Raw genomic sequence first — 16,758 nt, 5'->3', positions numbered from 1 at the left:
GTGAACCTGCAATGACACGGCCCCAACACTTAAACATGAGTTACAGCCTTTTGCAGCTCCATCCACGGGCAGATTACCAGACACTTTGGGCTGCTGGAATTAAGCGCCGGTTGCTCCTTCCCCTCCACCCAGCTTTTTAATAAGTGCACAATGGATGACACTCGCACTTCTGACAATGAGAGGACTGATATTTTAATTACACCCCTTTTTTCATCTGCCTTCCTCTTCATCTTTTAATTGCTGCTGTTAATCACTCATTAACTTTCCCCTCTTTATGTTTTTTCTTTTCTTTTTTCCCCCTCCTACAATATACCTACGACGTGATTAACTCTATAGAATGGATTGTTCAGCAACATTTTTGTTTTATAATTCCACCTCTTTAAAACGATAAAGTTTGTACTTCTTTTGTGAGGACTTTGTTCAGAGGGAAAGGGAGCAAAACTTTGCTCCTGTTTCTCGACCGATCGGAGCCAATTCGCCTTTGTTCGCCGATATTATTCTATTATTGAGTATAAATGCGACCAAGAAAGGGTCTTGTGAGGCAAAAAGTTACATGCTACTGGGGCGCCGTCACAGCGGAGTAGTTACAACCAGTCATGGCCCTCTTTCTCCCCCATTTCTAGTCTCCGTCTCTTCGGTGTCAAATAAAAAAGGCAGAAAAGCCAACTTAATAAAAAACGAAAAAAGGATTACTACCACATTCCATTTACTACTTCACTTTCATCCTGCAAGTTGAGATTTATTGAAAAAAAAAAGTGATAAAAAAAAAAAAAAAGATGAGAAAGGCTGAGACCACAAGAAGTTTAATGTTTTAGAAAGGGAACTAGTGCGATCATACATAGTGCGGACAATGGCCTCTTAAGCTAGACGGTCCTCCTGAGCAGTGGAACTTACGACCACGAGCCGATGTGCTGTGCTGGCTCCCTCGCTTAACTTACTGATCTCGCCGTTTAGCGTCTGGAACCCAGTGTTTGTTTTTGTTTGTCTCTGATTAAAGTGAAACGCTCTGATTATGAAGCCCCCGGGCCCCGGTTCGGGGGCCCACTAAAGTATATGAGGTTGTTATTAAAAGCTAATGGGACTGATCTGCTGACGTGGGAGATTCCTTCCCTTGTCTGTAGCGGCGAGGAGCCACCGTGCGGGGTCCCATTCCAACTCTTTTAAAAGGCCTCCTTTCGCCACCACGAGACTGACTGAGCAAACAGACTTATCTCCCTCAAGTACTCGTGCCGTGTAATTTGAAACACAAATCTAATCGCATTCGTCGCTGTTTTCTGCTGAGTACCGGGTCCGTATTCCAAACCGGACTAATGAAGCCATACATTCGTTGTCATCTCTTCAGCAGGGAGAGAGATATCGGCGAGGACGCGACACTAGTGAGGAAATAAAGTTTGACAATCTGGCCGCAAAACAAGTATAAAAAGTGTTTAACTGTACGCGGGTGGATTTATATTGATCCATCGATGCCGTCCGGAGTTGATTTCTCTCCCTCTCCCCTCTCTCTTTTCCTCCCCTCTTGCCTTATTTCGGTGTGTGCCTCTGCACGAGTGTGTTTCTATTGCAAAAAACATTAATTTTACAAACATCAGCCCAAGGCTACTAAACACATCCAATCCATTATGCTGCGCTTTATCGTGTTATGGGGGGTAACGGGCTGTAAAGCTGTCTCGGTCATAAAGAGCGATCGCAGAGTGCCGAGTCAAACCAGAATGCCGGGCTCTCCGAGCCGAACGCAGACCCTCGTTATCATCAGAACAGCTTCGTCACATACTTAACCTTTCCAGACCGGCCTTTCTGCATTATTTTCCAAATGACCTTTAGCGTTACTTATTTCATTTCCGATAATGGCGCACTAAATTTAGTTAAATGCGTCAGAGCGAAATGTGTTTATTTTTTGGTGAAGGGGACCACGCTGACTGACAACGACCATGTTCCCAGAGAGACTCTTTTAAGTGTCCAGGGCAGTAAACATCAATACATCTTCCACCCGATGGGACTGAACACCGGGCTGATGAGCACATATAAATTAAATTGATCAAAACAAGTAAAAAAAAAAAAAAAAAAAGGGGAGGTACATGAGGACACAACACCTGCGTCAAGGTTGTTTTTTAGATGTCTTGTCTCCGCCTCAGGGGAGCAAGATCTAGACGCCGCTCAGAAAACAGTACGTCCCACACACACACACACACACCTGTTGGGAGTGTAGTTAAAGTGGATGGCCCGATTGGGAACTACGGGCGACAGAAGCTCACCAACAATGCATACCGGCACTCCGCTTTCCAGGCCAATGAAGCATGCTACCCGCCGCTACTATCCGCGTAAAAAAACAAACAGAGAGAGAGATTTTAAAACGTTTTAGATCTCTATCACTCTGCAACGCCTTTGACTGCGCTTTTACAGGCATCTGAAGCGCTGCGTGCAAATACATATACATATATATATACATACACACATACATATATACATATACATATATATATACATACATACATACATACATACATACATACATACATACATACATACATACATACATACATACATACATACATACATACATACATATGCAGTACAAGCTCTTGGTCACGGCGAGCTTAAACATGCAAGACATTCGGAGCCCTCAGAAGGTGCAACTCCAACATCAATACGCGGCTAACCCCTCGAGCGGTTGCATCGCAGACACAATCCCTCAGCCGATAAAGAGCGGCGCGTTTCACGCCCCTCGGTGTGTGAGCGGAAGGGGGCGGGGTGGAGGGATCTTAGTGAAATCGCTAATGTACGTGATGATTAAGTGTAACTCAAATACCGAGTGTGTTGTTCATGGGCCTGACAGGCAGTAATTTGGTGTATTATATTCCGCGGTTTTAATTGCACGCCACCAACGTGTCCCTCTGACACGTTATGAAGCGATGATGTACAATTATTTCGGGGCGGCGGGAGATCAGCGCAGTGACATTATAATCATCCTCATAGGGATCCCTCTCTTCATCTGCAACAACCATTAATGTTTAAATGGGTGGAAGGAAGAAAAAAGAAAAGAAAAAAAAAAAACATAAAAATAGTTCTCAGGGAGTTCTAACCAAAATCTGTTTGAGGATTATAGAGAATCACGTCAGGGGAGAAGGAGAGGGGTGTGGATAGACAATAGAGGGGCTGAGTTAAGTGACGGCTTTCTCTGGATAAGCAGCGAGCTAAGATGCTCCTCCACTGTCACTGCCAGGCCTCACACTACTCATACAGGCCCAGGCATTAAGGCACATTACAGCGGATGAGCCACGCAGGGCGGAACTGATGGGCTATTCTGGGAACAGACCAGGCAATCTCACAAGACAGGGGGGGACATAAAAACCCTGACACGAGCCAGCTCCATCCTGTTAACAGTCAAATCACACACACAACATCACACACACAACACCCAACATGAAATCATGACTATATATACTCTCTCCAACACTAAGTCAAGAAAACTGAGGGCGGAAGGGGAAAAAACACAATGCAGCCTCCTCCACAGAGAAGACTAAACTTTAGCGCATTGCAAACTTTTATTTTTTTGTGCGTGTGAGAAAGCAAAAGGTTTTTTTTTTAAGTTTTTTTAAAGTGACGCCTGGAAACGGGCAGCTCATGACCCATAATCATAAAACGGCAGTGCACAAGAGGACGATCCATGTCCAGGATAGTGTTAATACTTCCACGGCCCGGGCTAAGATATTAAACCAATGCCTCAAAGCATTTAGACTGTTTATGCATAATTTAACACCTACAACAGCACTGGATGTCCGTTGCATCTTTGGGGAGGACGAGCGAGCGGGAGGGTGGAAATGCTGAATCCAGGGCCTTTCTGCTGGATGATGGAGGAGAGGCGGAGGAGGCTCATTAAGTGGCCCGAGCCCCACTGTGGACAAACAAAAACACGCCGAGAGGAAATGCAAGAATCTGCCGCCTTACGCGCTGGAAAGTTGTTTGTATTTTTTTATTTCTCCCAACCAATTAAATATGAGAAATCTTATCTTGTATGCTAATAGCCAATTTGTGTTCTTCTGCTGTTTGTGCACCTTAAGAGTTCTTTACGGGCAAATTAAGACCGAGCGAACCGTTTTTGTTTTTTTTTAAAGAAAAAGACACATGTGGGCAAATGGACGGACGGGAGGCTTGGACACGGTGTGCAGAGGGAGCGAGCGGAGCAGCAGAGACAGAAAGCCTATAAGGTGTTAGCGATGATGAGCGAGGCGCTGACCAGCCCACTCAGGTTTGATTGGCAGCGTGGTCAAGGGTTCCAATCGGTCCTGGCCTCGCATTTGCATTTGTTAATTAAATGCCACAACAATATGATCTTTAACTATCAACAAGTTCAACAAGTGCGGCCGGAGCCAAAGTGAGGCGGACAGCCGAGGTGCGGCACGTCCGCTCGATCACCGCGTCACGAGCCGAGATAATCTTCCTAGTCTCAAACTTTAAACCGGGGGGAAAAAACGCCGACCAATGGCGGTGAAGGAGATCTTTTTTTATTTATTTTTTTGAAGGGAAAGGAAAAGAAAGAAAAAAATAACAAATAATATGCTGAGCCGGTGCTCTGAACAAAATGGCAATAAACTAAAAGCTGCAAAATTGCATGTCCCGTGGAGGCCCAAGAGTCTTTGAGCATGAAGTAAATTAATGAAACACAAATATTATATTGTAAAAAAAAAAAAAATAGAAGAAGAAGCAGCCCCAAGATAGTCATGTGTTAATTGAAGTGATAAATGGTGATTACAAAGGAATATCATCCATTTTTGGTTACGAAATGTCGCCCCGTCATCAGTTTCATCAGGGGAACGCAGAGCTTAAATCGCGACGTAATCTCACTTTAAACATTATACCCCGAAACGTTGGCCATCCATTAGCGACGCGCCTCAGATTCAGGTTAAGGACGGCGTCGTCAAACCCGAGACGTTTGGGGGAAGGCGGGGGCTTGGTGTGTGTATGGCTGTGGCCTTAATGAGGGTGTTTCTGGGAGTGTCTTTGTGTTTGCTGCTCTTTAGTCAGGAGGAGGGATGGCCCGGTGATCAGTCAGCACTGAAAGCACACACAGGGACGATTTGTCACCGGCGGCCGGCACTGGCAGCGCTCGGCTCCTCCGTCCGCATGATTTGTGAAACCAGGGGCTGTATTTAGTAGTCCCATTTAAAAGGCATATTGGGGAACTGCTCTGTACGTGCGCGTGCACGTGCGCGTGCGTATGTAAAGCGAGGCGCCGCTTGGTCAAAAGCCCAAACACATTTGCAGCACTCGGGAGCGGAGGGGTTTTTTAGCTGGAGGGCTTGTGAAACATGAGCCTTTCCTCTCATTAAAAGGAGAAGCTGTGTTTAAACCAAACGCTTGTTTGCTCCTGCTGTAATATGTTTGCTAAACATCAGCGGGAGCGAATAAACACATTCGCTCTGCTCGGCTTTTTAAAAAAGAGAAACAGAAATCGGCCCGCGACTGAACTAAATGGAACGCTTTACACAGAATTACACAGAGGGAGAAACTAATAACTCCACAAATGTCTTCATCTTAGCGAGAGTGCAGCCGCAGAAGCTCGATGGCACAAAGCTGGAAATCCCACAATTTACTCTATTCCCCGACTGCATGTTAAACAGCTTAACGCGTCCATTTGAACATGGCAAGGCAGTGAGGAGGTCTACTGCGGGAATGAAACCAGCTGAACACAACATATGGTCCACATGTAGGGGGTAGGAGGTGGTGGGATAGATACTCCTGCACCGTACCAGCTATTTATAGGCTCCTGGTTACCTACACACACTTGCAGTTGAGATTATTTATACGGATGAAAACTAAAAGGGTTCGGTAGCTTTTACCTTTCATTGAGGAGCAGTACATTTGTCTTTTTAAGAAGAGGCCCGGAGACAGCTGAAGGTTAGAGAACGTTATTCACACGGAAAGGTGCGAGGAGCACTGAAATGTTTGGACTGTGTCCAGCGATTGTCAATGTTAAATGGCCTTTTAATGGCTTTCTTTCTTAATACAAATAAATATTAAGTCAATGTATTAAGAGTTTCAACCAGAATATTAAATGTGCCATGATTTTCTAGACAAGACCAAAAAATGATACTCTTATTTGTATATATAAGATCGTAGGCAGTGAGTGGAAGGTTTTAACGTCCCTTTTTTTACAGATTGAAATCTCACGACTTTGACAGGGAATCTACATCAGAGGAGAAGCTCTTCTCTCATTGTGGTCGGGCAGGGGGTTAAATCGGATTGAATTATGAATTAGCTTGAGACAAATGCAATTTAAAGTGGGCTGCACAAAAGATAATTAGCAGATCGCTCCTCAGACACCAACATGGAACCTCACTCCACCTGACTGGCGTAGCACAACCAGTCGCCGGCTGTCACCAGCGTGTGTGTGTGTGTGTGTGTGTGTGCTCAATATGGGACGCCACCGTGTCATCTGCATTCCGTTTCTGGCCTCGTGGCGAGTTACCATTATCAATTGACGAGAGAAACACGAGTTATGGTGGAAAAGTCTGTTCAGTAGTCTCATGAGTTGACCGCCGTCAAATCTACTGAAGTAGCAAAGACTTTGTGCGTTTCTCAAATCATTTTCTCAGACATGCTGGAACCCATTACTCACCCACAGATGTCGCACTTGTACTCCCGCATGCCGAGGTGTCTCTTCACGTGGTTCCTGGCGTCTCCCAGCTGAGCGGTCGCAAAGTTGCAGATCTTGCACATGAAGGGCTTGGATCCTGAAGCGTGGAGAAAGAGAGAGTTCATATCCAACAATAATACTGTGTTTGAAAGAAAGAGGTGGCAATTGTAATAAAGCGTAGACTGCATAGCCGCTGGGGCAGGAATCAGATTTTGCATTACGGATCATTCCTCAGTGCCAGGCGTGTGAGACTGTTATTAGTTCTGTGCGAGGACTTCAAACGACTTCAGAGCCACAAAAAACGACTCCAGATTTATAAAAACAGATGTCCCTTACTACAGTCCTCGCACAGAAAAATAAACTACAGTCACACTCAGAGTGCCAGGCGTCCCTTCTTTCACTCTCTATCTATCCTTGTCACTCTCCTTCATCTCTTACCTACTCTTCCCTTTGCCTGTGGATGCGTAAATTGGATTCCAAAGGTCAGGGCGAATGCGTAAATCAATTCTGTGTGCGCTCACTACCTCCCGTTCCATCATTAAAGCGCTAATCACTCTGGCGGGCTTCTCGGGGAGGTTTCTCCCTAATTATTGTCATTAATAAGTCCAGGGGGGCGTGGCGGCGCTTGAGAGAGTGGCAGAGCCTCTGCCCGCCATCCGTCATGTAAGAGCAGAGCGGCGAGGGGCTGGCGGCCTGCGTGACGCACAAGCATGTGCCAGCTCCGCTTAAAAGAGGGAAGGGCATGTCAGAAACGGCAGGGGTGAATAAAAAAAAACAGTTGTTCATGTTAAAGACAAAAAATAATCCCTTATTCATTTAGTTTTACGAATACTAACCAAAACTAAACTAAATAAAGCCGTGAAAATATGTTTAGTAAAAAACTAAACGGTTATTTAGTTTGGCAGTCCGGGCCACATTCGGGCCAGCGTCACGCGGTGCGACGTGCCTGGTGCCTCCGCGCACGCATCTTTGAGCAAACCCTCACCCTCTCGCGGTGGATGTCCCAAGACGCTGTACAATATTTATTCCAGGGGCAGCCGCTGATTTGATTAAGCACTTTGTGTAGATTACTAATTCGTTCATGCACGGTTCACTTGCTGTGAGCTGGAAGAACGACACATCGAATTTTAAGCCGGTAACGAAGATTGAAAGGCAAGCGTGTGCTAACAAGGCCCATAAACATGGTGGGGGGAGAGGGAGGGGCCAGCCTCTTCATTTCACATGTCCCAACAGCACACACACAAATCACGACGCAGTCACAAATAAAAAAGGCAGATAAACACATTAAGAAAAAAAAAACTATACATAAACACACTTCACACCTAAATGTGCAGACACTTTCACACACACAAATCGCACAACACGATCAGCGACACCCCGAGGAAAAACACAAAAACAAAAACACAAAAAGAAGACAAGACACGCACGCTCACACCACACCACACCCGCCCGCCATCACACCAACACGTACCTACATCTAGATTCGGAACCCCACCTCACACCTATGCACGTGCATGCAGACACACACATTAAATTCATAAGACATAACCACCCATGGACAACCAGAAGGAGAGACGATCGCTCTCACTCACTCTCTCACACACACACAACCTAAAGTTGAGATGAGAGGGAGAGGCGTGCGGGGAGCTGATTTGTCCAGATGGCTGGCTGAGTATGAGACATGGCAGAAAGGAGGGAGATGTAACGTCCCTCAGTTCCCACATCTTATCACATTAATACTCCACCACTCCACTTAAACAGCCTCCGTGAAACTGAAATTGACCATCAATGCAGTGTCATGTTAAATTAATATTGCCATCCACATCGAGGCGATGTGGCTCCCTCACATCCCAGATGAGACAGCGAATGACTAATTCATTTCCTGAAAGGAGAGGAGAACCTCATGTAACGTTTCACCACACACACACACACACACACACACACACACACACACACACACACACACACACACACACACACACACACACACACACACACACACACACACACACACACACACACACCCACCGCCGGACAATATATCGATATGAATGTCGATATCACGATATGAGACCGGGCATCGGCTTAGATTTTGGATATCGTAAAATGGCATGAGGGTCGTCTTTTCCTGGTTTTAAAGGCCGCATTACAGCAAAACCTACGGATGATTATTTATTTGAACTCTTTATTTTTTTGCGAAGGCACCAGAAATCAGCCCTATGATATCGGTGCCATATTGATATTGAGGTATTTTGGTCAAAGATATTGTGATAGTGGATTTTCCTTATGTCACCTAGCCTGATCTCCCATTTCCCAAACACAGAGTTTCATCTCCAGGAAATAAAAAAATAAAGTAAAAAATCTTTAAATTATGCGGCTGTATTAAAGAGGCCCTCTGACATTTTAGTGAGGACTCACAAAATGCACATTAAAAAGAGAGTTGAGAGGGTTCTTTTTTTTTCTTCGAGATGTGTGTGATGTCTTTTTGGCTCTGGAGGAAACTTTACAAACTGTGTTGATAAACGGATTGGTACTCCTCATGATGAATGAACGGAAACTGCTTGTTTGAAGTGTTGGAAAAAGGATGAAGATCAGTTTTCATTCACAGCTCGACTTTGTTTAAAAAAAAATACTATATAGAAACAAAAAAATCCTGTGGGGAAATACCTGAAATAACGTTAAGGATTCAACAATTCACCATCAAAAGCGAACATGTTGGTGAGTTCTACCTGTTCTCCAGTCACATGTAGAACACGCATCGTAGCCCGTGTGCGAGTGCATGCATGGCGTGTGTGTGTGTGTGTGTGTGTTACTTTAAGGCTCGGTCTGAGGTCAGACAGCTCACTCCAGTGAAAAAGTGACCAATTTACCCCAAAATGCTAATTCTAGCTGCACCCTCATTGGCAAAACGCAAGCATGTGTGCGTGCGTTTCCTTTAAGGGACAAATTGACAAATCTGTGTGCAGCCTCCCACCACCATTCCCTGATTTCACTGATTAATCAAGTGAATAAAAACTAGGTCTTAATTAAAAGGCTCTGGACGTGCTCCTGGCCCACAAACTGGCAGACCCCCACTGAGCAGCTCCACAGCCCCACAAACAAACTCCCGGAATAAATGGCTGCCGTATAAAAGGTAAATAATTCACTGTAATGAGGGAACTTAGCAATAATAACAACTGGCATATGTTGTCAAAATGAAGAGAAATGGATGCTTTCCACAAATAAGAACTGCATAAACAAGAGTAATCCCATAAACAAGAACATAACTCAGTTGAATAAAAAGAGGTAAACCTTTAAAAAAGTGTTCATCATCTGAAACCTCAGGATGTGCCCTTGACTTGAAGCCCTCTGTTGGGACCTCCGTGTCACAGCTTTAATTTTCTTAAGTAACATTAAGTGACCTCAAAATTCAAGAATTATGACACAGGGGTAAATTATGAATACATATAGACTATTTGTTAATAAGAAGAAAGTGGTGGCTCCACATTAATCATTGGGATTTTAACCTCCTTGCAGCATGAAGCAATCTGACTTTGGGCCCACAAGGTGACTGGCATACATACTTCATAAAAAATTAAAAAGGAGGGACAAAACATGTTGTTTCCTTAAAGTGAAACCATCCCTCTTCTCCGACCGAAGCAACGGCAGCACATCCAAAACAGTTTTACCGCGGCACATTTTTGGCCCATTGCATTTATGGGAATTTGATGACATAAGGGAGTGAAATCAGCACGCGGTTTTAAGTACCTCCCCTGTGTTCAGCGAGGGAATATTATCTCTGGGTTTTCTGACAAAAAGCTACAATGCCTACACCTAAACCGTCCACCGCCACTGAGCCCGAGAGTGGAAACAATCCTATTTTATCTCCCACACAACACACACACACACACACACACACACACACACACACACACACACACACACACACACACACACAGTAAGCACAGAGCATGGACTTCAATTAAAGTCCCATTAAAGTTTGGGCTGAAAGGGGGATGAACCATAGAAGGCAGAGAAGGGCATTTATCGATGTCGCCCTCACATCTCGTTCCTGCATTAAGTTGATTTTAAAAGCAATTAATACACATGGTCAGGGAGACGTAATGGAGCGCCCTATGTTCTTAACCCGCTGGACATTTCCCGGCCGAAGTCTCAGCCGCCGCGGCCCTGCTTTGCATTATAAATGACAAGATAAATCTTAATGGATTGAGGATAATCAGCGAGCCATGAAGGCTGACATATACACACGTTGGCTAGGCGTAAGAGCGCCCGCGCACGCGCACACACACACACACACACAAACACACACAAACATGGACGTACGGACACCAGGGAAATTAAAGGCTTTGAATACGTCTGCATTGATTATTTTAAATTATTAGCCTACCTCTCTTTGGACCTCCAATGCTTTTAGCCTAAGCTTTAACACATTTACAGAGACTTATTGACTATAATTACAACTGAGTCTTGGTAATGGACACATCAATTATGAGTCGCACATGTCTCTGACCAAGCGTTGCTCAGGGAATCCCAATCTGGGGTCCATTAGCGTCTCTCTTGCTGGTCTGAAGCTCAATCAGTCTTTACCTTCACCTCTGCTGAAACAGCTATTACCTGGCTGCAGCAGATAGTAGCCTGAACATTAGCTCGAGCTGCCAAAGAGGAGGCTGCATCTCCCAACTCAATAAAATTGTACCTAAAAACAAAAAGGCCTAATAGCTGAGCAGCCACACAAAGAGGGCATTGGTTTCTTTGGGTGGTAAAACTCAATGTGTTCATATGGCGTTAAAAGGACTCCAATCATTCTCAGAGGGTTGAATGATTCATGCAGCAACTGCAGAGTTGCACTTAAGCAAATGTGTTTAAATGTCCTTCTGATCAAAACCTCATTTCTAGTTCAAATGAGTTCATAAATTGCATAAAAACGCATTAAAAATGCAGAATGTGATACCACGGTTTAGACACTATTTTGAATATATTATAAATGATATACACGTAAAATGAGGGATAATAGCCCTGACCTGCTTTTACGCAGCACACATACGGTGCGTGCATATTGTGTATGTAACACACATAAATAGAAGGAAGAAGAGGCGTACATACCTGTGTGTGTGCGTATGTGTGCCAGGAAGGCCATGGAGTTGCTGCTCTTGCACACCTTGCCGCAATACTTGCACACGCTGCCCTGGTTCTCCTCGCGCTCGCGGTTGATCTGCTCCGTGTCCTCCAACACGTACTTGTTGACCTCCCTCAGGAGCTCCTCGTGCTTCTCCTTGATGTGGACAAACAGGTCCTGCTCCGTTGTGAAGCGGTCGGTGCACTTCACGCACTTGAAGCCGGCGCCCCCTTCGGGCAGCTCCTCCACGCTGTTCTGCTCGTTGCGGAGGTGCGCGGCGCTCGTCAGGTGCTGGTGCAGGTTGCTCTCGGTGTAGAACGACTTGCCGCACACCAGGCAGTGGAAGTGCTTCTCCTTGGACGGGTGCTTCATGGAGATGTGGACGTTGAGGCCGCTGATGCCGTCGGCCATGAAGCCGCAGTCCTCGCAGCGTATGCGGGCGCCGCTCCGTTTGGCCTCCTCCCTCACCTTCATCATCTTGCGCCGGAGCTTCCTGACGTGTGCCGAGTTGGGGGGCAGGAAGCCAGAGGGCACCGTGGAGCCTCCCGTCAGACATATGACGGCGGCCTCGCCCTCTAGAGCCAGACCTTCCTGCAGCTGCTGCTGCTGCTCCTGCTCGGCGAGGGCCTTCATGGACACAATGCAGGCGTCAAAGGGAAGAGCTTTGGACATTTGTGTGTTTGAATGAGAGCCGTCACTTTTTGCATTTGAGACCGCCTCGTCCGCATTCAGGGGTTCTTCATCCGCTGGCTTCCCCCCTTCCTCCGGGCTCTCCTGCTGTGCAGACTGATCCACTGCAGGAGGAAGTTCGGATGGAGCCTGCTGGGCTTCTTCACACAGCTCCATCAGTTCAACCGTTGCGTCGGCTGGATTCGGTTCCCCACTACTGGAGGACGCGATACTGTCTACTTGCTTCTCGTCTGCATTGCCAGCTACCGCAGCACCAGCATCCTCAGCAACATCAGCACCAGCATCCTCAGCAACCTCAGCATCATCAGCATCCTGAGCAAGCTCAACATCCTCAGCAACCTCAGCATCCTCAGCAACCTCAATATCCTCAGCAACCTCAGCATCATCAGCATCCTGAGCAAGCTCAACATCCTCAGCAACCTCAGCATCATCAGCATCATCAGCATCCTGAGCAAGCTCAACATCCTCAGCAACCTCAGCGTCCTCAACAGGCTCAGCATCCTCAGCAGGCTCAGCATCCTCAGCATCCTCAGCAGGCTCAGCAGTGTCTGTGGGTGCAGCTGCATTCTGACTTACAGCGGCTTGGCTGTCCTCCGAGCAAGAGTCAGACTCCGCTGCGGGGCTAAGGTGTTCACATTCAGGGTCCGGGTTTGCCTCCACAAGCTCAATGACCTCTTTCAACGGGAGCGCCAAAGCTTTTTGTTCCTCGGCCGCTAGCGGTTCCAGGTAATTCTGGCTTTTCTGTTTGTGCTTCTCTGTGACGGCATGACGAGACATCTCCCTGCTCGTTACGGCATAGTAGCTACATGCAAGGCAGACGTACTCAAAATCTTTGGTGTGCTTTCTCTTGACGTGGAGATGGAGCGAAGGGATTGATTGAGCGACAAAATCGCAATAGCTGCAAGCACTAACAGAGTCATATTTGCTCTTTTTCTGGCTCGCGTCAGACTGCATTTGCTCGTCCCCGCTGCATTCATTTGTGGCCGAGTCGTCGGACTCCGGCTCTTTGTCGGTGCTCCGCAGGGCTGCGTTCGGTTCCTGCGCTTGTCCAGTTGCCGGTTCCTGCGGCGACGCACTCGTGTGATTGTTGGCTCGGTTCTTGTTGGCGCACTCTTGTGCGCGTCGGACGTGTTTCTTCGTGATACAGTGGCGATCCATGTCTCCTTTGGTCACGCAGCTGTAGTTGCACAGAGTGCAGCTGTAGCCGTACTCCTTGCTGTGTTTGCGACGGACATGGACACTGAGGTTAGTGGCGTTGGACACCACCAGGCCACAGTACCCACAAGTGGTCGTGGACCCCTGCTTTGGTCGGCCTCTTTTCTTTCTGGGAGTTTCCAGCTCTAAATCCTCCTCATCGACCAACACGGCGATGGGAGCTGCCTTTGTTTCCTGATTGGCCTCCGTCGAAGCAGCTGCAGCCTCTCCACCAGCCGCCTGAGCCGGTTCATCTACAATGGCACCGTCTCCCGCGCCGTCTCTGCTGACACTCTCGACGTAGGTGTCAAAAGGGGCCGAGTCGGCGCTCTTCTCTCCTTTCTGGTGCTGCATGTGACTGTCTGAGGACAGGTGAGCGTCCATCCACTCCGACGTGGCCGCCAGGAAGTTACACAGTTTGCAGCGGTACCACTCTTGGTTCAGGTGTTTTACTCGAGTGTGGTTTTCAAGCAACGCAGGCGTGCTAACCCTAAAATCACAATGGGAGCACTTCAGCTGGAACCTGCTAAACGGACGTTTAGCAGCCACTCGGATCGGAGGGGCCTTCGGAGCGCTGCCAGGATCCTGGACTTCCTTGGCTTCGTTCATGTTCTCGCCAGCCTCGACTGAAAGACATTTAAAAAAAACTTCAATAAAAAATTTTTTTAAATGTGTGCAATTACTTTGAAGAAAAAATGCACAAACTTTGGAAAAAAAATAAAATAGCATATACTCACATGTGTACGGGGTGTCTTTGGTATGGTATCTCTGGATATGCACATCCAGAGGGGACTTGTCCCTGAACTCTTGTCCACAGTAGTTGCAAGAATGTATCATCTTAGGTTTTGGGGTTCTCTTGCTAAGTCTTCTCTCTTGGGCGGGGATCGCCTCCTCTTGATCTGCCTGCTGTTTGTCTAACACGGCTTCCTTTTTAGTTGAACTGCTTGTGTTAATGCCACTGTCACTGGCTGCTGATCTCAGCTCGTCAACATCACACTCCTGGTTTTGATCGACTTCGGCCGCGCTCTCCGTCTCCATGTCTACTTCCTGTTGGATTTCAGCTGGACTCTCGTCCGACACGTTTTCATTGTCTTCGGCCGGCTTCGCAGTTTTATTGGTATTCTTTGAGTTCTTTCCGTGCTTTCGTGCAAAGTGGATCTTCAGTGATCTTGGACATTTGGCTGAGAAGCCGCAAACTGTGCAGAGGTTACCCCCATCTTCTGGTACAGATTCAGGCCGCAGCCTCTCAGCGACTCCCTCATCCACTTCATCGGGCCTGGAGGTCCCACTGGGCGAGTCTCTTTCCGATTCCTCCATTTCCACATCACCTGGCTGCACCTTCCCACTGGCGTCATTGTCAGAACCTTTGTCCTCAGAAGTCCCCGTTCCCGATATCAATGCTTCATCCATTTCATAGCCTGCTATAATCGTATAACAGTGGAGTGGATAGCGATCATTCAGGCTGGATCAGACTCCTGGAAAGAAAAACAACTGAATATATGATTGGCATCTTCAACAGTCTGAAACACAAACTAGTGAATGAAATATTGAATGAAGTGCATTCACCCCAAATTGTGTAATTAAACACAAGCTTATAAGCTGAATAATGAGCAATCGTTTAATAACACCATCTGCCTTATCAGCAGGTAAATGTCGCCATCTAGTGCTTCCAGGCACAAACTGTTTGATACAAGCATACGAGCATGTGAGCTGGCTGTTGCTGGACTTTCAATGGGAAAACAAATCCACTGAAGTAATGTAATGGTGCATACATATGGCAATGCTAGTTTCAGAAGCATTATTAAATGCTGGTAGACAAGATTGAATAGTGCTTCAGTCGTTGCCACGATTAGACCAGTAAAAGTATAGCTTAACAAGTATATTGTGAATAACCATATTGCTAGTGTTGCACACTGTTGCAAGAGTCTCTTTTGATGCATAGATGCAAATGAATGTTACAGTGGTCCAGACAGCTCAGTGCACTTCCCCTTCATAAGTGGTGCACTATTTGCTTGTATTTCTCTGTTTGCAGCATGTTTGTTTTGCCACGTTTCACTCAAACAGATTTTTGGTTTTATGTTTCATTCGCTTGTGTTTTACTTATTTGCAGCACATTTCTCGATGACCACACAATACATGGTTTGTGTAAGAATATAGGGGGCATCTTGAGCAGGCAAACATTAGTCACAACGGTTAAAAATGATATGCATGTACCTTTTTATCTGCATGTTATCTTTTGTTATTGGGAAGGTTTTGAGTTAAAAAAAAATTAATCTATATATAATAAATGCTGTACTTCAACTAGAAATACGTGTGTTTGTTGTGGGTCATGCCTTGTTTCTGCTTATAAGCCGGAGTCTATCTGTGCTTTCAAACGTAAAACGTGGGCTAAGTAGGAAAGTGAAACTGTAACAACAACGGTCGAGTGTTGCATTGTTAGACAGGGGGTGAAAACTCTTTTCGTGGCGTAGATTGCTCTTCCGCCTCCATACATATTAGGTGAAGTTGTTGTGAATGCTGCTGCTGGCTACCGCGGCTAACTTGCTAACTAGCGACATGTTCCTCAACTGTACATTGTAGAACGTCCAATGAACGTCCAATGGAATTGCTACATCGGCTGTGTAGTCCAATCAGAGCGGGGCAGAGGCGGGTCTAAATCGCGCCATGGCTTCGAAAACGACGGCATCACAGTGGCCCAAAAAGGAGGCTAACGTCGACCTCTGAAAGAATGCTCTAAATGGCAGAAACAGTGCCTGAATACACCCCCGAGAGTCGTCTATCGCTTCAGTAAAAGCAACTCGTGTAATTATTAGATAATACAGCCAAACCTCAATTGAACTTACCTCTTGTTATACGACTATTTCCACTGTCCGCGCTTTTTGCTGCTAGACACAAATGGCGTACCGTAGCGTGAGCCATGCGTCACAGGAGAGGGCGGCGCGAGCGCCGTTGCTTTCTTTTCTTTTTTTCTCCATCAGCTGATTTGGTCACATGATGCATTCCCAGTTATGTGGGGAAAACCGACTAACCAAGCCAAGACCTTATGGGTGGAAATGTGAAGGCTTTTATTGTTGCTGCTCAGACAAGTGATGCGTTTAATGTCATGTTGTGATGCGTTTAATGT

At 46.3% G+C, this 16,758-nt stretch overlaps 1 protein-coding gene across 1 annotated transcript in view; it reads right to left on the bottom strand.

The window, feature by feature from the left end:
• znf407 (zinc finger protein 407) overlaps positions 1-15,044 on the bottom strand; it is a gene marked incomplete at its 5' end in the record, with an annotated part of 132,165 nt that extends 117,121 nt beyond the window's left edge. Inside the window, 3 exons of the mRNA XM_079227979.1 lie at positions 6,617-6,731; positions 11,738-14,260; positions 14,372-15,044. Coding sequence (XP_079084105.1) covers positions 6,617-6,731; positions 11,738-14,260; positions 14,372-15,044 — 3,311 coding nt within the window. The remainder of the gene's footprint in view (positions 1-6,616; positions 6,732-11,737; positions 14,261-14,371) is intronic.
• Positions 15,045-16,758: the final 1,714 nt, after the last annotated feature.

Source organism: Taurulus bubalis (genome assembly GCF_910589615.1).
Source record: "Taurulus bubalis genome assembly, chromosome: 12".
NCBI lineage: Eukaryota > Metazoa > Chordata > Actinopteri > Perciformes > Cottidae > Taurulus > Taurulus bubalis.
Note: the sequence above shows the minus strand (reverse complement) of the source record. Positions and strands in the feature narration are given on the sequence as shown.